Source organism: Tamandua tetradactyla, chromosome 18 (genome assembly GCF_023851605.1).
Source record: "Tamandua tetradactyla isolate mTamTet1 chromosome 18, mTamTet1.pri, whole genome shotgun sequence".
NCBI lineage: Eukaryota > Metazoa > Chordata > Mammalia > Pilosa > Myrmecophagidae > Tamandua > Tamandua tetradactyla.
Window position 1 is genome coordinate 66,028,133 of NC_135344.1, and position 27,727 is coordinate 66,055,859.

General features: G+C 38.9%; 1 protein-coding gene and 1 pseudogene across 4 annotated transcripts in view; both read left to right on the forward strand.

The window, feature by feature from the left end:
- The window catches only part of SMCHD1 (structural maintenance of chromosomes flexible hinge domain containing 1), a 211,088-nt gene extending 203,737 nt beyond the window's left edge, over positions 1 to 7,351 (forward strand). For all 4 annotated transcript variants that reach the window (XM_077135872.1, XM_077135873.1, XM_077135874.1 and 1 more), the window contains one exon: positions 5,805 to 7,351. In XM_077135872.1, the coding sequence (XP_076991987.1) occupies positions 5,805 to 5,829 (25 nt within the window). In that variant the 3' untranslated portion in view covers positions 5,830 to 7,351. The remainder of the gene's footprint in view (positions 1 to 5,804) is intronic.
- Positions 7,352 to 25,272: 17,921 nt separating this feature from the next.
- LOC143662440 (intraflagellar transport-associated protein pseudogene) lies at positions 25,273 to 25,923 on the forward strand (annotated as a pseudogene).
- Positions 25,924 to 27,727: the final 1,804 nt, after the last annotated feature.

The window sequence follows — 27,727 nt, forward strand, 5'->3', positions numbered from 1 at the left end:
ATTTTTGCAAATATTAATAGTTTATGTTTATGTTAAAAGTAAAATTGCTTTTCCATAATTTGGTTTAACTTTCATTTAAAATACACTACATTCCGTTTATAGGATCAATAATTTGATAATTATAGACTATGCAAAACCATCTGTACATTATTATGTATGTAAAAATGCTTATAGTTTTGATTTGGACAGTCAGAAACGATTTAGATGCCTCACCAAAAAAAATAACAGAGCCGTCAGCAACTTAATTAAATGGTTAAAAAAAATAATATCCTTTCTGTATCACATTTTAGTAAGGCCATCCCATAGAAGGATGCCATAGCACTGGGGGAGTTCCAGGTCTGTGGACGCTACCTGAATAAGTTTCTCATGCTGACCCAAAAGGAGTTCCCTTGAGACTATCGTATTTGGAATTGGTATTCTATGTCCTACCCATTTGCGTGTGCTTTGTGTTTAGTCAGTAAATATTTGAGTGCTCACTTTCTGCCATATATTGCTGGGTGAATAAAAGTGTTCTTGCCCCTATGGAGCTCTACTGTCCTGTTCAGGTAACAGTAAAAATGTAAGCAAACTTTTTTTTCTATATATAATCACATATAATAATTAAGTTCTATGAAGGAAAGAAAAAAGGATGAAGTGATATGAACAATAATAAGGAACTATATTGGCTGTTAGAAAAGATGTATTTAAGCAGATAACTCTCCATAAGGAGCCAGCCATAGAGGGATTGGTTGCAGTCAGAGGAAAAATAAGAAAGAAAGGTCTGATAAAATAGCCAGTATGACGTGTTAGAGGAACTGGAGATGATGCTTGTGTGTGGCTAATGCATGGTGAGCAAAAAGGTGAGTGGCCTGAGATGTGGTTGCAGGAATAGGCTTACCCTACCCCCCCTCAAAAAAAAGTGTATTGCAAAAATTTGTAATGTACATCTACTGAATATTTAAAATTGTATGCTTACAGGAAAGTAATGTGTTTTGGAATAAGCTCCCTTGAAAATAAATTAGGAGAACTACTAAAAGATGGATTATAAATATATAATACTACTTATTATGAGAGGGGTGTTTCCATACATACCAGATATATGTCTACTTGTTTATGGACATTTAGTATATAGAAACAACTAAACTAACTGTTGAAAGCATGTTGTGGCAGTTTAGCCTCAGAAGAGTAGCCACAATGAATTTAAAATTTTTTTATTTAAAAAGTTTTTTTAATTGTGGATACAGAATGATGCACATACACCTCATTGGTCTTCCTGGCAGTTGCTAAGGCATCAGCATGTTACTATGACAGTTGATTACAGTCACATAGCAAAGATATGTATTCTGTCTTTCCTGTAAAAACTGTTTCCAGGTAACAATCGTTGAAGAGGGAAAGTTCTTTATAGAAGAATCACATTAAAGTAGAAGCAGAATGATAGAATTAAAACCACCATTTTGCAATTCCCTAATGAAATAATCAATCTAGGAAATGATAATTAATGGATGCTCAAAGGTTAAGTCAAAAGTTGATGGGGAAACTTAATAATGGAAAGATCAGATTGACATCACCTGAGCCCACTGACCAATCTTAGCAACATTAAAGGTAGAATGGTTGGTGTCAGCCACTTGGCAGGAAGTAACCTGAATCTAAAGAAGCTTCTAGTCAGCTTTCTGAACTGCAGTTCTGTGGCAGAATTGAGCACTGCAGAAAATTGAGTAAATATTTTCTCAGTTTTCCCTAGGATACAGCTGGTACCATTCTAAATGCATAAGAAGGAGGTTAATTCAAGGCCTACAACAGATGCCTTGTGGCATTAAAGTTTTCATTCTTTCATAGATTTGAAAGGGGCTCAATTTAATGACCAGTTTACAGGAAATATGGGGAATTTAGTAACAAGTTAAATGATACCACCAGGATGCAATTAGCCAAAACATGGGCCATTTTACAGGACAAATGATGACTGGTTTTGCAATGACAAAGAAAAAGGGTGGAGGAGGGAGGATAGACTGCTATAAAATAAAAGATATTGAAAAGATATAACAACCGGATGCAATGTGTATACCTTCTTTAGATCTGGAGTTGAACAAAAGCAATTTTAAAGTGATTCCTTTGAAATAATTGAGAAAATTTGTGTATCATTGACTATTAGATAATATTAAGGAATTTTTGTTAATTTTGTGAGTAATGGCAGCATAGTATTTACATTAAAATAAATTTCCAGTTAAAAATGCACACTAAAATATTTATTCATTAAATATCATGATTTCTGGATGTATGCTCTAACTGTAAGAAAATAAAAAGTGGCAGAAGGGGGAAAAAACCAACCTCCCAAGCCCAAGTCCGCCCACATCCCTCGTTTGTTCACAATCCCCTGTAGCTCCTGCTTCTCTCAGCACAATGTGAAAGGCCTTCCAGGGTCCAAGGAGACTGGACCCCCCATGGCTTCCCTCCTTCTCACCTGCTTAACCCAGCCGCATCACCTCCTCACTGGGCCTCCTCAGCCCTGGCCTCAGCCCTTCCCCCTGCCCAAGTACCCTCCCTATAGTTCCTGCTCAGCTCCTGCCCTCACCATCTCCAGGCCATTCTTCTACCCTATCTGCCTCACCCCATTCCCCTTCTTCCTTTTCTTTCCAATTTTTTAAGTAAGTTTTTATGAGGGACAGAAAGCATTTTTCCAGTTTTCTTAGAAGACAGAAACAGGAAATTCCTCCAGAGCAGTTCTAGACTAAGGAATAAATTCTTGAGGCAACACTGTAGTCTCAGCACTGAATTAGCCCTAAACCTTGCTGTTTCTGCAGCACAACTGCAGATAGCATTGAATTGAATTTTTTAAATTAAGATGTTAACAGAATTTAGAAATAATGTGGATTAAAATTTATTTTATCAACTACAGATAATTCGACTTGCCCAGCCCCTTGCCCTGGATGTCTGTTGTGCCTGGCCCCACCCAGTGACTTTTGGACTTAATTGTTCTCAATTGTTTGAAAACTTTCACATTTTCATGATTATGTTATAGTCTGTCCTACAACCACACCTAAAGCAAATCTCAGAACTAGTGGCATTGCAAGTGCTCGGGAGCCAGCAGTGGCTGGTGGCTGCTATATTAGACAGCACTGGTATTGAAAGAACTTGTGCTGATAAAAATCTCCTTGCATCCTTACTCCTATCCTATTCTCAGAAGCTGCCTTTATTTTACCTGTTTATTTTAGTTTAGTGTTGCCCCCATTTTTAAAATATACTTTTATCTTTTTTTCTTATCAACTTCAGGTATTTATGACTCACCGAATCCTTAGCATGGATGCCTATCATGTCTGATCCCACCTAATGACTTTTGGACTAAATTGGGTTATATCAGTTGTTTGTTGGATTCCTTTGTCTTTTTCTTTCTTATAACTTTCATAGGGAAAAAAGTATGTAAAAAGAAACTTGGGGCCTTCGCATGTCTGAAAATATCTTCATTCTGCCTTCCTATTTGATTGAAGTTTTTTGGGTGTCGCAGAACAGAAAGAAAGAAAAGTAGACATAGCCAGAATATATTAAAGGAGAAGGGCCTGAGAAATAGTCTAGAGAAAATGACAGTCTGCCTGCCTGATGGGAAACGAGAGAGATTCAGACTTAGTCTGAAAGTATAGTAACAGATAGGACTGGAAGATAAGAGGATGGAACAGAATGGAGAAAGAGAGGAAGCCATAGCCTAGAATATGCCAGATATTCAAACCAAGACCTTGAAAGCTTTGTTCCCTTGTTTCTAGGCATGAAAAGCTGCCACCACATACTTGGATAACAGTGGCAATTAATTAATTTAAATGTTAGTATATTGGCTTTAGGTATAGTTGCTGGCACCCTAGACAGCTCTAAGGCTGACATTGAAGAGCCAGCAGCCTGATAGTTGGTCCTCCACCCCCAAACTCAGAGCAAAATCTGCCGGACAGTCCTGTTTTTATACAGAAGAAATCCAGGCCAGCAACACAGTCCTCTTTCTTAAATGTAATTGTACAGCCAAGAATCATCATGCATATGAGAGCAGTCAGCAACATGAGAGAGACAATCCAAGGTAAATAGTAAACCAGCTCTGAAAGATGATTTGGTAAATCAAACTCTTTAAAAACATAATTACTAATCATAGTTCAGAAGTAATTTTCATAAAATTCAAAAAGGATACTATGAGAAAGAAACAGGCAAGACAACAAAGAATAAACACGATTACAAATATTGTGGCTGAATTTTTTTTTCGTGCAGGAAAAAAACTAAAGTCAAGGAAATGTCCTGGAAAAATTAAAATAATAATTCGTGAAGAGAAAGGAGACATAGAGAACCAGTTCAGAGTATTAAAACTCCTAGGAAGGATAAAATGGAGCAGAGAAACTATCATCTGGAAGGGTACTTCCCAAGGATGAATGGAACAGATCTTCTGACTGAATGAATGAGAAAAGATGCCTCCAGATTCTTTGTAGTGAAACTGTAGAATAACAGGGAAAGAAAAAGGATTGTAAATGTCTCCAGAGAGTAAAAGATAACTGTATGATTAATATGGCTCTTGACACATAGGAAATACACACAAAGTTAGCCATCTTTTTTTTTTTTTTTTTTAACTTTGTGGTGGAATTATTAGGTGGAAAAAGACAAGAAAGCAAACCTCAAAGTTTTAGGTTAAAAATTTGGTGTATTCTAGCCTGTGGCTTTTTCCCCATTTGCCTTCTGCTTCCATCCTTTTGTCTTTGGGAAATATGTTGAAATCACTGTTTAGTGATTTCCTTTATTCCTAAACTCCACCTATTCTCCGTAAATTTTTAACTAATAATTCTTACGCTATCTCAAATGGTAGAGCATTTCAAATTAAATTATCTTAACAGCACATACTCTTGGTGTATTCCAGCCATGCAATTGAGTAGAAATTTAGAAGAAATAGAACCAAATAGAAATACAAATTATGTACTTAATTTGTGTTTATACTTATGTAGGTATATAAATATGTAATATGTATTTAGATACTTGTTAGCTCTTTCAACAGTCATATACTATATTTTATCAATTCTAAGAACTCAGCAGAATAAGAAGAAACACCTTGATTTTAAGAAACATTACAGGAAAAACCACTGCCAATGAACTCATGACATTGATTATAGGGTGTTATAATGTGAAAAGATGTGCATCTTAGAGTCAATAATATGTTTAGCAATATATAATAATAGTAAACTCACTTGTTTTCTTGAACAGAAGCTTTAGTTTTCTTACTCGTTTTATCTCATAAAGATTACAAGTTAATCTAATAAAAATGTGTATTTTTTATTTGAAGGTAGCAGTGTAGGGAAATATCATTAGAAAATGAAGTATTTAGATATATCTGAATAAAAATTTATCTGCATAGATAGATACCAGAGTGTTCATTGTATTCTTCTCTAACATGAATGGGATTTTGGATGTTTTAAAAGTTTTCCCTTTTGCTTGTTTTTATTATGTGACTTTTACAATAAGCATTATAATTGCTGTTAATTTTTAAAATAGTAATTTCATTTAGGGATAGGAAAAGTGAAAAACCTGCAGAATTTGGATCTGATACCATTCCCAAGATATGGTACAAATTATTTCGCCTTTCCTCAATTTACATTAACTACTACTTTTATTTTGAGGCTTTTTTTTAAAATACATGTGAAGAAAATTACTGTATACAAGATTTAATTAAATCTGTTCATGCTAAAAATTATCATAATTAATGGAGCATAGTTCCATTGCATATTTAAGCATCTAGTAAGATGAAGAAATTCAGGAAAAAGGAAATCTTTGGTACATAAAATTTAATATGTTTCTTTTTCTGCCTTGACCAGGATTATAACCAAAACAGATGTGTGAAAGGTGAAAGAGAGAGGGGACTATTGGTCTCACTGAGAATGCCCTGACTTCTGCAGCTGTTTCAGAAGGCCAAGAGGGTGACTTACCAGATTGAATATTTCTGGGGACAAGACAAATATCTGGGCATGAATTTCCATGTCTAAATGGGACTGGAAAAAACAGTTCAATTTTATGAATCTCACTGGGCAGTATGGACTTACTGGATTTATTCCATTTATCATGCCCTTTGTTGTTATCTTGCACGTGTCAGAGGAAAATGTGCACATATGGCAGTGACTACAAAACCAGCACATGGCGTTTATTAACCCTGAAGACAAGTTTATGTACTATGTTTCAGTATAATTATCATGAATATGTTAGAAAACTATTTCTTGCAAACAAACCTTTTTATTACTTTTGTGTGAATTTATTTAACAAAAACCTTTGTCTGCTTTGTCTAAGGAAGTTTCTAGAGGTTAGGTATTTAATTGTAAATATGTGAGAAAACTCAGTAAAGAATTGAGGATAAAAGTAGAAAAAGCATAGGTATCTGGGAATTCAAATGTTAAGGTAACATAGAAAAACATTCAATTGATGAGTGTGGACTTGTGACAGTGGTAGCATTTTAAATTTCTAAAGACATCCTCTGTATATATAAAATATGCAGCATCGATTTTTATAAGTATTGTTTGACTTTATTGATACTAGAATATATAGTCTCAGCCTTAATGCTACATTTACATTATTTCATAATTTTCAAGTACTATTTTTAAAGAGTTAAAAAACATACAGTCCCACAGTAATACAATAAAGTTGTGCTAGAAAGTTGTTGCAAAAACATTTGACTTGTCTATTAATTCAAGCTAACACACGTCGCTGTGTATGTCTTTGTGTAAGTTCAGGGCTATTGATCTGTGAAGTTATTTTGTAAGGAAAACTTTTGGTACATTTTTGTGTCCCAGGAAATGTGTTTTTTAATCCTATCTGAATATGCAATGAGGTTAATAAAGGAAATTGTTTCTTCCCTGCAGAATAAATTTTTTTTAATTGATATTGTCATAAAAGTTACCTCCCTTAGAACTAATGTACCGTTACCCACCTTTGTAACTGGAAATCATCTAACTGTATTGATAAAAGAAATAAAACTAAATAATGAAATTATCTACAGGGAAGATTGGTTTCCATAATACTAATACTTGGAGTCCTTCAACATTCGATTATATGAAAATGATAGGCAAGAAAGGTTAGAAAAATGACTTTTTAGGAACGAGACTTTACGGATATTTAGTCATATATGAAGGTTGTTTGTGGGAAAGAGTTATCTTTCAAATCCGTTACATTGAGACTAAAACAAGAAAAGCTGTGTTAACATTTTTAAATTTTCATTAGAAATGTGTTTAAAAACAAATATGTTAATTTTATTGCTCAAAATGGTGACGTTAATGGATATTATCTGTGCAGCACTGAGTTCATATCTATGAATTTTTGTTCATTTTCATAATATTGAAAAATTTTCTATCAATAAAATAAGGTTTTAAGTATTTATGTCCATTTTTGTGCAGTTTTTCTGGCCATTAAAAATTGGCATTAACGCGGGCCATGGTGGCTTAGCAGGCAGAGGTCTTGCCTGCCATGCTGGAGACCCGGGTTCAATTCCCAGTGCCTGCCCATGCAAAAAATAATAATAATAATAACCTTAATGGTTCCCACTAATTACAGTATAAACTTGTTCTATGGTTTTGCAGTTGGATTTACCCAAGGATTTTTTTCAACATATTAAGTCTTTATGAGTGAGTCCTTTTCTACATTTGAGCAAACTTTGAGGTTGATGTTGTATCCAATACTAATCATAGCCCTCTTTTGTCTTAAATATGGAACATATAAGAACAATTAAAATTTTGTTTTTATAAGATTTAATTCTAGACATTTACTGCAAAAGAAGATACCTTAACACGACAACCCATCCATTCTGTGTTCTGTGGTATGGAATCTGGAAAATGTCACAGTAATTTTTTCACAAAATCTTCTCTGATTTTTTTTCTTCCAAGGGAAATATTAATAGCCTCTTGTGTATTTTGAAATGAAGCGCCCTCTTTCTGTGCCTTCTTTGTGCCCATCATTTTTCATGTGTACATTTGGGCAGGTCTATAGTAAAAATAAGGTTATTTGTCTCAAAGTTCTTTAGAATTTTTAGTATTTTTTTTTAATTATAGGGACTAGTACTTGTTACACATACAGCAGTACAGATTATAAGTAAGTGGGGAAGATGTTTTAAGTTACATTGGTTCTTGTTATTAAAATACTGGTTTGAAAAGTAAAACTTCTATTTCTAAATTTTTATATACTTTTTTAACTTTTTTATTGTATAGTATAAATATACATATACAAAGCAAAGAAAAAAAGCAATAATTTTCAGTGCACTCTTCAACAAGTAGTTATAGGACAGATCCCAGTGTTGTCATGAGCTACCATACCGTCCTCTCAGATTTTTCCCTTATAGCTAGCTGCTCCAGAATATAGGAGGCCAGAAGGAATAAATATTTTTTGTTATTATAATCTTATTTTTTCTTTTTTGTGAAAAGCAAAATATATACAAAAAAAGCAATAGATTTCAAAGCACAGCACACACACTTAGTTGTAGAACATATTTCAGAATTTGACATGGGTTACAATTCCACAATTTTAAGTTTTTACTTCTAGCTGGTCTAAGATACTGGAGATTAAAAGGACTATCAGTTTAATGATTCAGCAGTCATATTCGTTTGTTAAACCCTATCTTCTCTGTATAACTCCACCATCACCTTTGATTTTTCTCTCCCACTCTTTAGGGGTATTTGGGGTATGGTGTTGGAAGAGGCTGTCAGTAATATGGGGTAGGGAGAGGGAACCAGCTAATGTTCTGAAGAGGCTGGCCCCTCGAGGTTTCAGAGCTTATCTGGCCCACGAAGCCAGCTGGAGGTTGTAGGTTGCTTGAAAGTTATCCTAGCGCATGAGACCTTTGTAGGATCTTATATATTGCCCTGGGTGTTCTTTAGGATTAGCTGGAACGGTTTTGGTTAGAGTTTGACAAGTTATGATAGGTAGTAATGTCTAACTGAAGGTTGCCTAAGAGTGACCTCCAGAATATCCTCTTGACTCTATTTGAACTCTCTTAGCCACTGATACTTTATTAGTTCTATTTCTTTTGGTCAGGATAGAATTGTTGATCCCACAGTGCCAGGGTCAGGCTCATCCCTGGGAATCATTCCTCATGTCGCCAGGGAGACCTTCACCCCTGGATTTCACATCCCATGTATGGGGGAGGGCAATTATTTCACTTGCAGAGTTGGGCTTAGAGAGGCCATATCTGAGCAACAGAAGAGGTCCTCCAGGTTTAACTCTTAGGCATACCTATAGGTAGGCTAAGCTTCACTGCTACCTACATAATTTTTTTTTTGAAACTATTAAGTCAATAAATTATTGTAGTTAAATTAACCCATAGTATGGCATTCATTTGTTTTAGCAGCTAGGAAACTAAAACAATAACTGAAGTGAAACCAGTCAGAATCATGCCTTAGGGTTGGTTTTTTCCAAGCTAGTAAATAAGGTCTCCATCTACTTTGGTCCATAAAGTAATTGTTTTTCAAGTGTTCTAGTTTGCTAGCTGCCAGAATGCAATATACCAGAAATGGAATGGCTTTTCAAAAGGGGAATTTAATAAGTTGCTCGTTTACAGTTCTAAGGCTGAGAAAATGTCCCAATTAAAACAAGTCTATAGAAATGTCTAATCAAAGGCATCCAGGGAAAGATACCTTGGTTCAAGAAGGCTGATGAAGTTCCGGGTTTCTCTCTCAAGTGAGAAGGCACATGGCGAACACAGTCAGGGCTTCTCTCTCGGCTGGGCAGGCACATGGCGAATACGGTGTCATCTGCTAGCTTGGTCTCCTGGCTTCCTGTTTCATGAAGCTCCCCGGGAGGCGTTTTCCTTCTTCATCTCCAAAGGTCGCTGGCTGGTGGACTCTCTGCTTCATGGTGCTGCCGCATTCTCTGCTCTCTCTGAGTCTCTCTGAATCTCCAAAATGTTTCCTCTTTTATAGGACATTAATCAAGACCCACTCAAATGGGTGGAGACATGTCATCCCCTAATCCAGTTTAACAACCATTCTTAATTAAATCACATCAACCAAGGAGATGATCTCATTACAGTTTCAAATATACAGTATTGAATAGGGATTATTCTACCTTTAAGAAATAAGATTTATATTAAAACATGGCTTTTCTTAGGGGGCATACTTCCTTTCAAACCAGCACATTCCACCCTCTGGCCCCTAAAAAAGACATGTTTTCAACATATACAAAATACATTAATTTCATAACAACATCAGAAATCCTTAAACCTATCAGTAGCAATACAATGAAGTACAAAATTAGAGACAGTATAATATCTCATCAAGTCAGTTACAGACATGATCTGTCCTAAGGCAAAATTTTCTCCATTTGCTCTGGACCTTTGAAAACTCATAGCAAGTTATTTGCTGCCAACATAAAAAGGAGGAACATTCACAGGATACATAGACACATTTCCATAGGGAGGAAGGAACACGGGTCACCGGACCCATACAGTTTCGAAAACCCGCAGGGCAAAGTCCATTAGATTCAAAGTCTGAGACTCATTTACCCTCAAGGCTTTAGAAAGTGGCAGTCCCACCCTTTCCAAATGCCTATGCCTGCCTCTCTCTGAATGCAACCTTGGGGGATATTGGGGAGACCACCTTTCTCTTGGCTCCACCCTCTCGAAGCATTGGGGCCACACCCAGGCTCTCTGCCATCTCCGGGGCACACGCTCAGCCCCTCCATGTGGTGGCAGCCAGGCTCTCCCCCAACCCCAAGAAACGTGCTTCACCCTCTCCAAGGCCTGAGGCGGCATGACTCTTCCACTGCAATGAGGTGGAAGGCCCATTCTCTGCCATTGGGGCAAACTCACCCTCTCCACGGGCTTGGGTGGGTCCACTCTCCTGGCCCGAGGCTTCCTGACTTCAGACCTCAGCCTCCACGGTTTTGCCTCTGAAGTTATTTTTCCTCCAATGTGTCCCTTCTCTGAACCCCTCAGTCCAGACTGGCAGCGGCTCTGTTTATACAGGTCCCACAGCACTCTCATTGGCTTTCTATGCAGTAGTGTTGAATCATGCCCATCAGACAGAAGGAGTTTCCACAAATCTTTCCTGGATAACGCCATGTCCGATCCTGACTTTCTCTGAAATGGCTGACTGCTTCCACATTTGGTTAAATCCACACTATACTCTGTAGTCTCCCTTTCTGTAGGCCCAGAATTTTACGGGACCTCAATTTCTGGTTTCTTTTTACTCAAGAGTTCAGTTTTCAGCTTATCTCTTTCCTGTCGCATTTCACTGTAAGCTTGGTTCAAGAAGGCCGATGAAGTTCAGGGTTTCTCTCTCAAGTGAGAAGGCACATGGCGAACACAGTCAGGGCTTCTGTCTCGGCTGGACAGGCACATGGCGAATACGGTGTCATCTGCTAGCTTGGTCTCCTGGCTTCCTGTTTCATGAAGCTCCCCGGGAGGCGTTTTCCTTCTTCATCTCCAAAGGTCGCTGGCTGGTGAACTCTCTGCTTCATGGTGCTGCAGCATTCTCTGCTCTCTCTGAGTCTCTCCCATAATTTTTTTATATACTCTTGGTTCTGACTTGGTCACTTGAGGAATTCTGTATTTTTAGTATATAAAATTTAATCTGGACAGGTGCATGGGTGGTTAAGTGGTAGAATGCTCGCCTTTCATGAGGTGAGACCCAGGTTCAATTCCCAGACCATGCACCCCCCCCCCAAAAAGAATTGTATCTGTACAGTTTTTATACTGCAAAATGCCTTTGCAGTTATATCTGTTAAATATCTTCATAGACTTATCTTTCCTAAACATCTTCATAGAATCATCTCTCCCCATTAATAGTTATGTACTTATAAAATCACTTTATGCATGTTTAAGGCATTTTAGTCTGCATGTCTTTTGAGCCCACAGTACATTTTTGCTTCCAAAAAGACAAGGATGCCTGCCTTCACCACTTCTATTCAGTACCGTACTGTAAATTCTAGACAGAGCAATTAGGCAAGAAAAAGAAATTATAGCCATCTAGATTGGGAAGGAAGGAGTAAAACTATATTTACAGATGACCTGATCCTATAGATGGAAAATCCCAAAGAATCCACAAGAAAGCTACCAGTGCTAACAAATTCAGCAAGGTTTTAGGGTACAAAATCAACATGCAAAAAGTCTGCTTTGATTTCTTCCTTTCCCTTTCTTGGGCCTCTAATCCTTGTTGCCCTACCTCCTTCTAAACTACACCTGGCAGTAAAACATCCTGTTCAAAGCTTGCTAAGTACTTTTACTAAGTACTTGCTAAGTACTTTCAAGTAGTTTCCCAATTTTGCTTGATGCTTTCTGAATATAAATACACTATCTCTTTGCACCAGAATTTTGCAGAATTTGTTCCTTAAATGCCAACTCTTTAATACAAATATTTTTGAGAAGTTTCTGCACTTGGTATATATGTTGAATTAATAAAAATACCAATATAAAAAAAACTTTTGTCCTATATCACCAAGGAACAAAAGAAAATTAATAGACACTTCCATATGCAGTGGCATCTAAAATAATAAAATGTCTAGGAATAAATTTAATCAAGGGGGGAAAAATACTAAAAATTACAGGGCAGGTCACTGTGATTCAATGGCAGAGTTCTCGCCTGCCATGCCAGAGACCCAGGTTCAATTCCTGGTGCTTGCCCATGCAAAAAAAAATTACAATATCTTGCTGAAAGAAATTTAAAAAGACCTGAATAAATAGAAAGCCATCCCATGTTTGAATAGTAGGAGGCAATGTTAACATGGCAGTACTATCCAAAACAATAAACAGATTCAATCCAATCACTGTCATAATTTGAGAAATTTTTTGCAAAAAAAAAATGGAAAACACAATCCTCATATACATCTGGAATTTCAAGGGATGCTGAATAGCCAAAACAGTCTTCAAAAAGAGAAACGAAATTGGAGGACACACACTTTCCAATGGCAAAACTTATGACAAAGCTACATTGCTCAAAATAATTTGGTCCTAGTATAAGGAGAGACATAAAGACCAATGGAATAGAACTGGGACTCGGAATATAAATCCTCACATCTGTGGCCAATTGATTGTTGACAAGGGTTCTGAGTGCATTCAGTGGGGGATGGGCAAGGGGGAAAATAGTCTAACAAATAATGCTGGACAATTTCATTTCCTGCAAAAGAATGATGTTTGGACCCCTACCTCATGTTATATACAAAAATAAACTCAAAATGTACCAATAACTTAAATACAAAAGCTGAAATGATAAAACTCATAGAAGAAAATTGTGAAACCTTTAGACAATTAATTCTTAAATGACATTAAAAGCACAAATAACAAAAGAATAAGTTGGACTTCATCAAAACTAAAAACTTGTGCATCAAAGGTCATTATCAAGAAAGTGAAAAGACAACTTTCAGTGTGGAAAATTATTTGCAAATCATATGTCTGATAATATCAAGGTTTTTTGAAGATCTCCTACAAAACAACAACAAAAACAATCCAATTAAAAATTAGACAAAGGGGAGGTGTGGCAAGATGGCATAGAGAGGTGTGGAATTTAGTTCATCCTCTAGAGTGGTAATAAATAGCCAGAACAGTACAGAACAACTGCTGGGGGGGACATCAATGACTGGAAACATAGCGTACACCAGTCTGGAATGGGTGGAATGGCTGAGATCTCATGCAGTCTCCCAAGCCCTGGAGGCTGATGTCCCTTCCCCAAAGCCACTGCAGGCTGGTTCCTTGAGAGGAAAGGAAACAGACATTACTAGTAACAAAGGCTTAGCTCAACCAAGCTCCAGTTGCAGAATAATTAATTCTGACTACTGAAAACAGGCCCTGAGCACAGATAAACCTGGAATAAGCACTAAAGGAGCCAGGAGTTTTTGCCCCAGCAAAGATGGGGAGGGGCTGACAGAAAAAAGAACCCACATGCTTTTTGAGTTGGACAGCACAAAATACTGGAAAAGGGCTGGACCCCAAGAAAAGGGGGCATATAGAGTCTTGGGATACACAGGGCCATGTACCAACTCAAGCTCTTGGTTGGCAAACCTGGGGAGCAGGGGTCCAGCTCTAAAAGGCTTTTTTTTGTGTGTGTGGTTTTTTTTTTTTTTATTTACTTAACAGCTCATTAGATAGAACTGCAAGCACTCTCAAGCTCCAGCACTGCCCCAGGCATGGACAAAACTAAGTAAGGCATGTCTGAGACACAAATTAACTAGTCAGGTGAAAGGGGTTAATTCACTAAAGGGTGTAACTTCCCCAAGAAAAGTGGGGTGGGGGGCAGCTCTAGTGGAATCCCTCCTTCGTGGAATTCAGGCCCTAGGGGATGGAAAACAGAAGCAATCAAAGCCCATCTACTACTTCACCTCTGTCTCAACCACACACCTGGCAGGGAGAGTCTGCTGACATTAAAGGCACCTCATCACTTTAAGCTGATGGGAACCTGTGGGTAGACAGACACCACCACATGGTGGGCAGGGTTGGAAAAGTACAGAGTCTAGAGGCTTCAGAGGAAAGTCTGATAACCTATGGGGTCTTACCCCCAGGAAAAACTGCTGGCTACTCCCCCCTCCTGAGATGTAGGCCTGTCTGGTCAGAGAAAATTAGACTGGGTTGATAATATCTGAGGAGACCCTCAAAAAAAAAAAGGCCCCATATAGGCAGGGCAAGAAAAAGAAAAACAAGACTGAAAAATTCTGATTGGTTAAACAGAACCTGTGCTAGAGGTCTAGAATAAGTTGAACTGAATGCCAAAGAACACATAGAGAACAAAGCCATCCAGCAAGAAAACCCTAGATAAAAGAGTGAAAACAACCTCCAGAATAAACGGATTAAGGAAATAAAATGCCTAGATGCCAGCAGAAAATAGTAAGTCATACTAGGAAAATCAGTGATATTGCCCAGTCAAAAAAACAAATCAACACTTCAAATGAGATGCAGGAATTAAAACAACTAATCCAGAATGTTTGAACAGTCATACAAAATCGCATCAAAAATCAAATCAATGAATTGAGGAAGGATATAAAGAAGAACTCAAAAGTGTGACACAAAACAAATCACAGAACTTATGAGAATGAAAGGCAGAATAAAAGAGATGGGGGGAAATGGAAACCTACAATAGATCTAAACAGGCAGAAGAAAGGATTAGTGAACTAGAGGACAGACTGTCTGAAATCCTTCAACAAAAGAACAGATAAGGAAAAGAATGGAAAAAATATTAGCAGCGTCTCAGGGAATTGAATGACAACATGAAGCTACCTAGCTCATTCTGCAAAGCCAACATCACCCTAACACCAAAACCAAAGATACTACAACAAAAATAAATTACAGACCAGTCTCTCTAATGAATATAGATGCAAAAACCCTCAATAAAATACTTACAAATTGAATCCAACAGCAGATGAAAAGAATTATACACTATGACCAAGTAGGATTTATTCCAGTTATGTGATGGTAGCTCAACATAAGGAAGTCAATTAATGTAATACACCATACCAACAAATCAAAACAGAAAAATCACATGATCATCTCATTGATGCAGAAAAGACATTAGACAAAATTCAACTCCTTTCTTGATGAAAACACTTCAACAGGTAGAAATAGAAGGGAACTTCCTCAACATGATAAAGGGAATATATGAAAAACCCACAGCTAACATCCTCAATGGTGAAAGACTGAAAGCTTTCCCCCTAAGATCAGGAACAAGTCAAGGATGTCACCATTGTTATTCAACATTGTACTGGAAGTTCTAGCCAGAGCAATTAGACAAGAAAAAGAAACCAAAGGCGTCTGTATTAGTTAGCGTTCTCTAGAGAAACAGAATCAACAGGGAACACTTGCAAATATAAAATTTATAAAAGTGTCTCACATGACCGCAGGAACAGAATCCAAAATCCACAGGGCAGGCTGCAAAGCTGACAACTCTGATGGATGGCCTGGATGAACTCCACAGGAGAGGCTCACCAGCCAAAGCAGGAATGGAACCTTCTCCTCTGAGTCCTCCTTAAAAGGCTTCCCATGATTAGATTTAGCATCACTAATTGCAGAAGACACTCCCCTTTGGCTAATTACAAATGGAATCAGCTGTGGATGCAGCTGAGGTGATCATGACCTAATCCTATGAAATGTCCTCATTGCAACAGACAGGTCAGCACTTGCCCAATCAGATAAACAAGTACCACAACTTGGCCAAGTTGACACGTGTCCCTAACCATGACAGTCTACCCCTTGTCAACTTGGCACCTATGTATATATCACCTTAAACCATACTTAATTTCCAAATGAAAACAAATAAGCACATTTTTTCTTTTACCTGACAATACTCAACTGTCCTGCATATAACTAGAAACACATTAAATCTCTCCAGAATAGGGTGCAAATTCTTGGGCAACATTCATTCTTAAACTTGATATCTTACAACTTAAATAGTATAACATGAACAAAACAGCATTACAGTCCTCATTTCTGTAACTGATCACCTGGTCGAAGTTCATATTTATCACTTCCTTCTTCCACTACCCATTCCATGTTCCTTTTACCCTCAGCAAGTACTTCAGCTGGCTGTGGTTCTTTACCTGGTGGGATGACCCAGACCTTCATTCCTGAAGTTTCAGCCATTAGTAGTCCTGCCTGGATTGTGTTGTTGCAGTTTTCCATTGATTTTAATCACAGGGCATGGTAGTACTAACAGACGCCTCAGGGGATCTCCTATATTCCAAGAAAACTCTTCTTAACCTCCATTATGTAGTTGCAGTCCTACTTTCTTCTGATAGTCAGGGTCAGTTACCCCAGACAATAATGTAATCCCCTTCTTGGCTTGTTGATCCAGAGGCATAAGTAACCCAAAGTGACCAGGTGGCAGTCTTACCTTCCAGTTCAGTGGTGTCACTGTTGTTTCTCCTGGAGGAAGCACACCCCGTTTTGGAACTAAAACCTGTAGACCAGCAGAACTCAGGGTAGCAGGGACAGGAAGCAAAAATTTTCCTAGTGGGTCACTAGGGGTAATAGTGAGTGGTACCACACCCATTTCCCCCCCTTGGTTCCTGGACCCATGGATCCTGGCTATGGGAGAAATAGCACCATACAGTGGACGCTGATTCAGAGCATACACAGCTTCCTGGAGAACATTACCCCAGCCTTTCAAGTTTTTGCCACCTAGTTGGCACCGTAATCGAGTTTTCAAAAGGCCATTCCACTGTTCTATCAATCCAGCTGCTTCTGGATGATGGGGAACATGGTAAGACCAGAGAATTCCATGAGCATGCGCCCATTCCCACACTTCATTTGCTGTGAAGTGTGTTCCTTGATCCGAAGCAATGCTATGTGGAATACTATGACGATGGATAAGGCATTCTGTAAGTCCACGGATGGTAGTTTTGGCAGAAGCATTGCGTGCAGGGAAAGCAAACCCATATCCAGAATATGTGTCTATTCCAGTTAGAACAAATCACTGCCCCTTCCATGAAGGGAGTGGTCCAATGTAATCAACCTGCCACCATGTAGCTGGCTGGTCACCTCTGGGAATGGTGCCATATTGGGGGCTGAGTGTGGGTCTCTGCTGCTGGCAGATTGGGCACTCAGCAGTGGCTGTAGCCAGGTCAACCTTGGTGAGTGGAAGTCCATGTTGCTGAGCCCATGCATAACCTCCATCCCTACCACCATGACCACTTTGTTCATGAGCCCTTTGGGCAATGATAGGAGTTGCTGGGAAAAGAGGCTGACTGGTATCCACAGAATGGGTCATCTTATCCACTTGATTATTAAAATCTTCCTCTGCTGAAGTCACCCTCTGGTGTGCATTCACATGGGACACAAATATCTTCATGTTTTTAGCCCACTCAGAAAGGTCTATCCACATACTTCTTCCCCAGACCTCTTTGTCACCAATTTTCCAATTATGGTCTTTCCAAGTCCCTGACCATACAGCCAAACCATTAGCAACAGCCCATGAGTCAGCATACAAACGCACCTCTGGCCAGTTTTCCTTCCAAGTAAAATGAACAACCAGGTGCACTGCTCGAAGTTCTGCCCACTGGGAGGATTTCCCCTCACCACTGTCCTTCAAGGACACCCAAGAAAGGGGTTGTAATGCTGCAGCTGTCCACTTTCAGGTGGTACTTGCATATGGGGCTGAACCATCTGTAAACCAGGCCCGAGTTTTCTCTTCCTCAGTCAATTCACTGTAAGGAACTCCCCAAGAGGCCATAACTCTGGTCTGGGAAAGAGAAGGTAATGTGGCAGCAGGAGTGGAAACCATGGGCATTTGTGCCACTTCTTCATGTAACTTACTGTGCCTTCAGGACCTGCTCTGGCTCTATCTCGTATATACCATTTCCATTTTACAATAGAGTGCTGCTGTGCACGCCTAACTTTATGGCTTGGTGGGTCAGACAACACCCAACTCATGATAGGCAACTCAGGTCTCATGGTAACTTGGTGGCCCATGGTTAAGCGTTCAGTCTCTACTAAGGCCCAGTAGCAGGCCAAAAGCTGTTTCTCAAAAGGAGAGTAGTTATCTGCAGAAGATGGTAAGGCTTTGCTCCAAAATCCTAAGGGTCTGCATTGTGATTCTCCTATAGGGGCCTGCCAAAGGCTCCAGACAGCATCTCTATTTGCCACTGACACTTTCAGCACCATTGAATCTGCTGGATCATACGGCCCAAGTGGCAGAGCAGCTTGTACAGCAGCCTGGACCTGTCACAGAGCCTCCTCTTGTTCAGGTCCCCACTCAAAATTAGCAGCTTTTCTGGTCACTTGATAAATGGGCCAGAGTAGCACACCCAAATGAGGAATATGTTGTTGCCAAAATCCAAAAAGACCAACTAGGCATTGTGCCTCTTTTTGGTTGTGGGAGGGGCCAGATGCAGCAACTTATCCTTCACCTTAGAAGGGATATCTCGACATGCCCCACACCACTGGACACTTAGAAATTTTACTGAGGTGGAAGGCCCCTGTATTTTTGTTGGATTTATCTCCCATCCTCTGACACGCAAATGCCTTACCAGTAAATCTAGAGTAGTTGCTACTTCTTGCTCACTAGGTCCAATCAACATGATATCATCAATATAATGGACCAGTGTGATGTCTTGTGGGAGGCAGAAACGATCAAGGTCTCTGCGAACAAGATTATGACATAGGGCTGGAGAATTGTTATACCCCTGAGGTAGGACAGTGAAAGTATATTGCTGACCTTGCCAGCTGAAAGCAAACTGTTTCTGGTGGTCCTTACTAATAGCTATTGAGAAAAAGCATTTGCCAGATCAATAGCTGCATACCAGGTACCAGGGGATGTATTGATTTGCTCAAGCAATGACACTACATCTGGAACAGCAGCTGCAATTGGAGTTACCACCTGGTTGAGTTTATGATAATCCACTGTCATTCTCCAAGACCCATCTGTTTTCTGCACAGGCCAAATAGGAGAGTTGAACAGGGATGTGGTGGGAATTACCACCCCTGCATCTTTCAAGTCCTTAAGAGTGGCAGTTATCTCTGCTACCCCTCCAGGAATATGGTATTGCTTCTGATTTACTATTTTGCTTGGTAGGGGCAGCTCTAGTGGCTTCCACTTGGCCTTTCCCACCATAATAGCCCTCACTGCACGAGTTAGAGAACCAACGTGGGGATTCTGTCAGTTGCTCAGTATGTCTATGCCAATTATACATTCCGGAACTGGGGAAATAACTACAGGATGGATCCGGGGGCCCACTGGACCCACTGTGAGACGGACCTGAGCTAAAACTCCATTGATCACCTGGCCTCCATAAGCTCCCACTCTGACTGGTGGTCCAGAGTGATGTTTTGGGTCCCCTGGAATTAATGTCACTTCTGAACCAGTGTCTAATAATCCCCGAAATATCTGATCATTTCCTTTTCCCCAATGCACAGTTACCCTGGTAAAAGGCCATTGGTCTCCTTGGGGAAGACTTAGAGGAAGATTAACAGTATAAATTTGTGGTGGTGTAACAGGTTTCGCCCCCATAGGGACCTGGCCTCCCCTTCATTCAAGGGGCTCAGGGTCTGTAAACTGTTTCAAGTCTGGAAATTGATTAAGGGGCTGTGACTCTGTGTTTTTGTAATTCAGGTTAGACTTCTGTTCCTTTGACCTAGAACTCTTGTTTATACAGCTCCAACAAGAATTTAGTAGACTGCCCTTCTATTGTATTTCTAGGCACCCCATGATTTACTAGCCAATGCCACAAATCTCTGTATGTCATATAATTCTGATGCCTCCTTTGAGTTTGTTGTCTATTATAATACCCACGTCTACCCTGTCTTTGGTGATTAAGTGCTGCCACCTGGCTTCTGCCAACTCGGGATCCTGTCATCCCCATTGTGTTTAAGGATTCCAGCTCAGTGACAGCAATTCCTACAGTAATATCTGACCTACAGAGAAATGCAACCACAGAGCTCTTGAGGGATGATGGTGCTAGTCTCACAAACTTATTTCTCACTGTTCTGGTAAAAGGTGCATCCTCTGGACATTCCTGGGGTGTGAGAGCAAGCTTTGCATGATAAATCCACTCTAACATTCCAATCTCTCTAAGCCTCTGGATCCCCTCATCTACATTATACCAGGGCAGTTCTGGCATTTCAACCTCAGGTAATGTTGGCCACCTTTTGATCCATATTTCAACCAACCACCCAAACAAGCTGTTAACACCTTTTCTAACCACTGGAGCTATAACATTGTATGCAGATTCTCTGCTTAGTGGGCCCATATCAATAAATTCAGCCTGAACCAGCCTTATATTCCTCCCATCATTATCCCACACTCTTAAAATCCATTGCCACACATATTCCCCTGATTTCTGTCTATATACATTGGAAAACTCACACAGTTCTTTTGGAGTATAAGGTACCTCCTCACATGTGATACTTTGTACCTCACCTTTAGGGGCCTGTTGGGACTTTAGTCTAGTTATAGGTCTAGAAGAAATGAAGGGTGGTGGGGATGAGTCACGAAAAGAATTAGAAATACCTTCCCAGCCATTTGCTTCAGGGCCTTCATTTGCAGTTTCATCTGGTGAAACAGGATTAATCACTCTAGGGCTAATCCCTTCAGGAGGAGGTTGGGTGGCCAATTTCTCAAGGCAGGCTGGAGGTGGGGCGGCTATGTCCTCAGGACAGACTATTACAAGGTTATCTAGAGAAGACTCAGCATGGCCTAGGGTTTCAGCCTCGCCCCCAACATCATTATCAATCCATATGTCACCATCCCATTTTTCAGGGTCCCACTCCTTTCCAATCAATGCCCTCACTTTAACAGCAGACACCATGCGAGACTGAGATTTCAGTTTACGTTATAAAGTTGCTACTCTAACAATAAGATTTTGAGTCTGATTTCCAGAGCTCTCAAGTCTACAGCTACAGGAAATAAGATTTTCCTTCAGGATACTCATAGAAACGTCTACATCTTTCAGATGGCACTTAAGCTTCTCATTTGAAGCCTTAAGCCCATCCCTTTCACCCTTTAATGTAGACAGTGTATCTAACAACAACCAACCAACATCTCTATAACTCTTATTTCTACAAAACTCTGTAAAGGTGTCAAAAACATTATCCCCCAGAGTCTGGCTTCATACAAGCGAAGCATTAGGAGAATCGAATGATGATATTTTGACTATCTCTTTTGCCAACTCACTCCATGGATTGGGAGTGTCATTCTGATTATGGGAATCAGAGTCCTTAGTGTCTCTGAGTCCAGTCAGAGTAGAAAACCATTCATAAAAACCCATTTTTAAGATTCTGTTTCTTAAGAACCACTCCCGGTACCAAGATGTATTAGTTAGGGTTCTCTAGAGAAACAGAATCAACAGGGAACACTTGCAAATATAAAATTTATAAAAGTGTCTCACATGACCGCAGGAACACAGAGTCCAAAATCCACAGGGCAGTCTGCGAAGCCGACGGCTCCGATGGATGGCCTGGATGAACTCCACAGGAGAGGCTCACCAGCCAAAGCAGGAATGGAAACTGTCTCCTCTGAGTCTTCCTTAAAAGGCTTCCCATGATTAGATTTAGCATCACTAATTGCAGAAGACACTACCCTTTGGCTAATTACAAATGGAATCAGCTGTGGATGCAGCTGACGTGATCATGACCTAATCCTATGAAATGTCCTCATTGCAACAGACAGGCCAGCGCTTGCCCAATCAGATAAACAGGTACCACAACTTGGTCAAGTTGACACATGTCCCTAACCATGACAGCATCCAAATTGAAAAGGGAGAAGTAAAACTCTCACTGTTTGCAGGTGATATGATACTATATGTCAAAAATCCTCCCAAAAAACACAGCAAAGCTATTAGAGCTAATAAATGAGTACAGCAAAGTGGCAGGGTACAAGATTAACACTCAAAAATCTGTAGTGTTTCTATACACTAGCAATGAGCAATCTGAGGCAGCAATCAAGAAAAAAATTCCTTTTATAATTGCAACCAAAAGAATCAAATATTTAGGAATAAATTTAAGTAAGGATACAAAAGACTTATACACAGAAAACTACAAGAAATTGTAATTCCAGAGAAATCATGGAAGACCTAAATAAAAGGAAGGGTATACCGTGCTCATGGATTGGAAGATTAAATATAGTTAAGATGTCAGTTCTACCCAAGTTGATTTATAGATTAAATGCAATATCAATTAAAATACCAAAAACTTAATTTGCAGAAATAGAAAAACCAATAACCAAATTTATTTGGAAGGGCAGGGTACCCTGAATAGCTAAAAAATATGTTGAGAAAGAAAAATGAAGTGGGAGGTCTCACACTATATGACTTTAAAACATTTTACAAAGCTACAGTGATCAAAACAGCATGGTACTGGCATGAAAATAGATATACTGACCAATGGAATCAAATAGAGTGTTCAGATATAGATCCTCTCATCTATGGACAATCAATCTTTAATAAGGCAGTCAAGCCAATTCACCTGGGACATAGCAGCCTCTTCAGTAAATGGTGCTTGGAGAACTGAATATCCAAATGCAAAAGAATGAAAGAGGATCTATATCTCATACCCTATACAAAATTAACTCAAAATGGATCAGCTATACTAATATCTGACAAATTAGACTTCATTCCACTGAATGTAACAAAGCATTATACCAAAACTAAATGTCAACAATGGAAAAGTATGAGGGAGGGGTATAGATTCTTTGTGGAATAAAAGGAAATGTCTTCATATAAGTGATGGTGGTGAAGGCATGTCTATTTACTTAGGGGGGATTGTATGATGTGCAAATAAAACTGTTTAAAAATAAACAGAGAGAAACAAGTGCTAGAGAAGATGTGGAGAAAGAGATGTCCCTATTCACTGTTGGTAGAGAAACTGAGAGGTGCACAGCTCCTCCATAGGGCAGTGTGTTGGTTCCCCAGGAGGCTAGGGGTGGGGTTGCCATATGATCCTGCAGCCCTATTGCTTGGTTTATACCTGGAGGAACAGAAAGTGGGGCCATGAATGGACATTTGCACACTGGTGTTTATGGCTTCAGTGTTTACAATTCGCAATGGACATAGGTGGCCTACAGCTACAACTACTGAGGGAAGGGAGGGGGAACTGTGGTGTATGCACACAGTGGATTACTGAGTGGCTGTAAGGAGGAATGGAGAGGTGAGATATGCAACTAGGTTAATGACACTTAAGGACAGAATGTTGAATGACATGTCAAAACAAAAAGACAAATATTACCATAACATACTCATATGTACAAATTCGGAGAACTTAAGTCAAGAGCACGAGTTATCAGATTGAGGCCTATTGTAAAGGGCCCAAATTGTTAACTCTTACAGCAGTCACATATATTCAGTCATTTCTAAATTCTGAGATACTAAGCTATTTGCATATCACCTGGTTGTTCCCTGAAACTTCAGATATGTATGTAACACCTGAGACTCTGAGTTAGAGCACTGAAGCTATAAAAGTCAGTATTACCCCATACAGTAACTGTTAAAAAAAATGATCAGACTTCAACTAGAGATATGAATGAAGCTGATTTGGATAGGGCTAATATAAATCAGAATATAGGATAAAGGATGATATGGTCCGTATTTTAAAACTTCAACTTCTGTGTGAGCTTAAAGGAAGGGATGTTTATTTGGTGCAAAATTTGTATTTTAGGTAATGCATTATCTAATTTAACTTGTATGATCAGTTTATTTGAACTTCATAATTACATGGCATCTTGAATAGGGCTTGAGATCCTGTTGGTTTGTCCAGATTAGTGTGATGATGCAATATATCCCAGAGTAATTTGGGCAGAGAATTAAAAAAGTACTTGGAAAGTCCCTTTGGGGGACTAGGGAGAAAGAAGGAAATATTCAGCTTCCCCATCTGGGGAATTCCTTATATTCTCACAAGCAGTGAGGACAACCAATTCAATAGGCTCAGTCCTCTATCTTGGGGTTCATTCCTATGAAATTTATTCCTGCAAATGAGAAGAAGCTAAGCCTACTTATAGTTCCTAAGAGTCACCCCCAGAGATCCTCTTTTGTTGCTCAGGTTTGGCCTCTCTCTCTAAGCCAACATGGCAGGTGAACTCACTGCCCTCCCCGCTATGTGGGACATAACTTCCAGGGGTGTAAATCTCCCTGGGAACATGGGACAGGACTCCTAGGATGAGCCAGGGCTGAGCATCATGGGATTGAGAAAGGCTTTTTGACTGAAAGGGGGAAGAAAAATGAAATAAAGTTTCAGTGGCTGAGAGATTTCATGTAGTGTCAAGAGATTATCCTGGAGGTTATTCTTTTGCATTATGTAGATGTCCCTTTTTAGTTTATGGTGTATTGGAGTGGCAGGAGGGAGGGACATGAAACTGATGAGCTATGTGTCCCAATAGCCTTGATTCTGCAAAAAAATTGTATAACTATTTATCTTTTACAATGCGATTATGATTGTGAAAACCTTGTGACTGATGCTGCTTTTATCCAGGGTATGGACAGATGAGTAAACAATAAGAAAGAAAATTAAAACGATGGGGAGATAAAGGGTAAAAAAAAGTGGGTACTAGTGGTCAATAAGAGGGAGGGGTAAGAGATATGGGATGTATGAGTATTTTGTCTTTTCTTTTTATTTGTTTGTTTCTGGAGTGATGCAAATGTTCTAAATATGATCATGATGATGAATACACAATGATGTGATGATATTGAGAGCCATTGATTATTTACCACGTATGGACTATAAATGTGTGAAGATTTCTCAATAAATATATATATATATATATATTTTAATTAGGCAAAGGGGCTCCTCAAGAGGACAATCGTAGGATGGCTCTCTGAATAAAGATGTGGGAAGCACCAAGTGACTAGATGGGCACCAAAGCGAAAAACTAGTAAATGGGAGATAAAGCAGCCTCTTGAGCAGGCATGCCTGCCCAAATATCAGGATTGGAGATCATGGATGAAGATCAGTTCATTGAAGAAGTCTTGGATAAGTTTGTTAATTGTCATGAGCAAACATATGAAGAATTTTTTAACACTTTTATTTCAAAAGATAATGTGGCCAGAAGAGGAACATTTGAAACCTACTCTTCAAAAAACAAACTTACCTCAGTAAAATTTCCTCATAGAAATGAACCACATGACCACCATCTTGGAAATAAAACCACTTTGTCACAATGTTCAGAAGAAGAACAGTGATAGACAAAAGTCAAAAAGTTGGCAGCTTGGGCGGGACATGGTGGCTCAGCGGGCAAGAATGCTTGTCTGCCATGCCAGAGGACCCGGGTTCGATTCCCGGTGCCTGCCCATGTTAAAAAAAAAAAAAAAAAAAAAAGGTTGGCAGCTTCCTTCAGGGTAATCGGAATCCACCAGGAAAGGTGAAGGTAGGTAGTTTTCTAGAATTAGAAGACCTGGACATGGATGAAGAGATTAAGCTGCATATGAGCCAGGATACTTGGAGACGAAGTTCAGCCCTTCTCACTTGATGAGGAATTTGATTATGACAATGTGATGCCAACCCTCAAGTTCACTCCTACAGAGATGGACACTGTCAAAGAGTTGGCTAAGCAAAAATGAGAGAACACCAACACAGACTTAGAGGAACCTCATGACTGATTCTCTAAGACATTTTTGTATTTATTTTTGTTTTGTTCTTATTCAGACAGCATTAATCAAAATAGAAGATAAACCTGTAATCCCCTTTGTGGAAAAAGAATTAGGCAAAGGAATTGAATAGACATTTCTTTAAAAAAGAGATACAAATGTCCAATAAGTACATGAAATATGTTCATCATTAGTCATTAGGGAAATGCACATCAAAACCACAATGGCATACCACCTCACATCCACTAGGATGGGTATTATCAAAAAGAGATCAAATAACAAGTGTTGATGAGGGTGTGGAGAAAACAGAACCCTCGTGCATTGCTACTGGGAATGTAATATGATACAGTCATTGTGAAAAACATTTTTGTGGTTCCTCAAACATTAAACATAGAATTACCATGTGACTCAGCAATTCTTTTTTTAAAAAATTTTTATTATAAACAATGAATAAACATACAAACATTCATGACCCAGCAATTCTACTTTTAAGTATACACCAAAAAGAATTAAAAACAGGGACTTTAAGAAACTCTCATACACCAATACTCATAGAAGGATTATTCATAATAGCCAAAAGGTGGACACACCCTGTTGTCTATCAACAAATGAACAGATAAGCAAATTTATCCACTGAAATTCTTGATTCTCCAGCAATGTCGAACAAGTTCACAGCAAGACTAAACAGAGCATATGACGCACTTCTCCTGGCTTGGAAAACTGCCTGAAAAAAGAGGGCATTGAAGTCTAATAATGGTGCCCAAGCTTTGTATAAAAACAAGGGAGGCAAGTGGGAGGCCAATAGTCTATGAAAGTGAAAGAAGTTGAGCAAATGTAGTACATCATGGAGGATAATAAAGGAGAATTTCTTCATCTCTGCCTAAGGAAGAAAGGCTGTTTTAAATGGAACACTTCAAAACAAAACAAAAAAAAACTATAATGGAAAAGATTCATACATTCTATTATATTTATATCCAAATTTTCTATTTATTAAAAGACACAGAGATAATGTGTGGGAGACAGAGTATGAAGAAGATATTTGCAATTCTTGTAAGTGACAAAGGATTCATATACAGATAAGGAAATCCTACAAATAAACCAGAAAATCAGAAAGAAAAATTAAGCATATATGTGGAAAGGCATGTCACGAAAAGAGGATATCTAAATTGCCAATAATCATATGAATATGTGCTCAATCTTGCTAGTAATTAGGGAATGAAATACCATTACACACTTAGCCTGAATGGCAAAACTAAATTTTAAAGCTCTGACAATACCAAGTGTTGGTGACAATTTGAAGCAATAAGAAAGTACATGTACTATCTATTCAAAATGTAAAGTGATGATATTAGTAATAATAGCCAACACATACAATGCTTACTATCTGCCAGGCCATGTTCTAATCAATTCACTACATTAACTCTTAGTCTTCACAGCAGTCCTGTGTGTTAAATACTATTTAATCCCTTTGTTCTCTAGTTTTGTAGGTGAAGAAACTAAGGCACACAGAAGTTAAATTACTTGCCCAAGGTTCTGCAGCCAGTAAGAGGTAAAGCCAGGACATGACCCCCAGCAATCTGACTGGAGTCTGTTCCCTTACCATTAAGCCACATTGCCTCATTCAAGCTATTTAAGGCATTTTTAAAGTAACTGTATGTACATTTGTGGGTATGTATTTAGAAAATACTTTAGAGTTCTTATTTTGTGCCAGGCACTGTTTGAAACATTTTATTTAACCTATTTAATACTCAGTACAGCCCTTTGTAGTAGGTAGTAG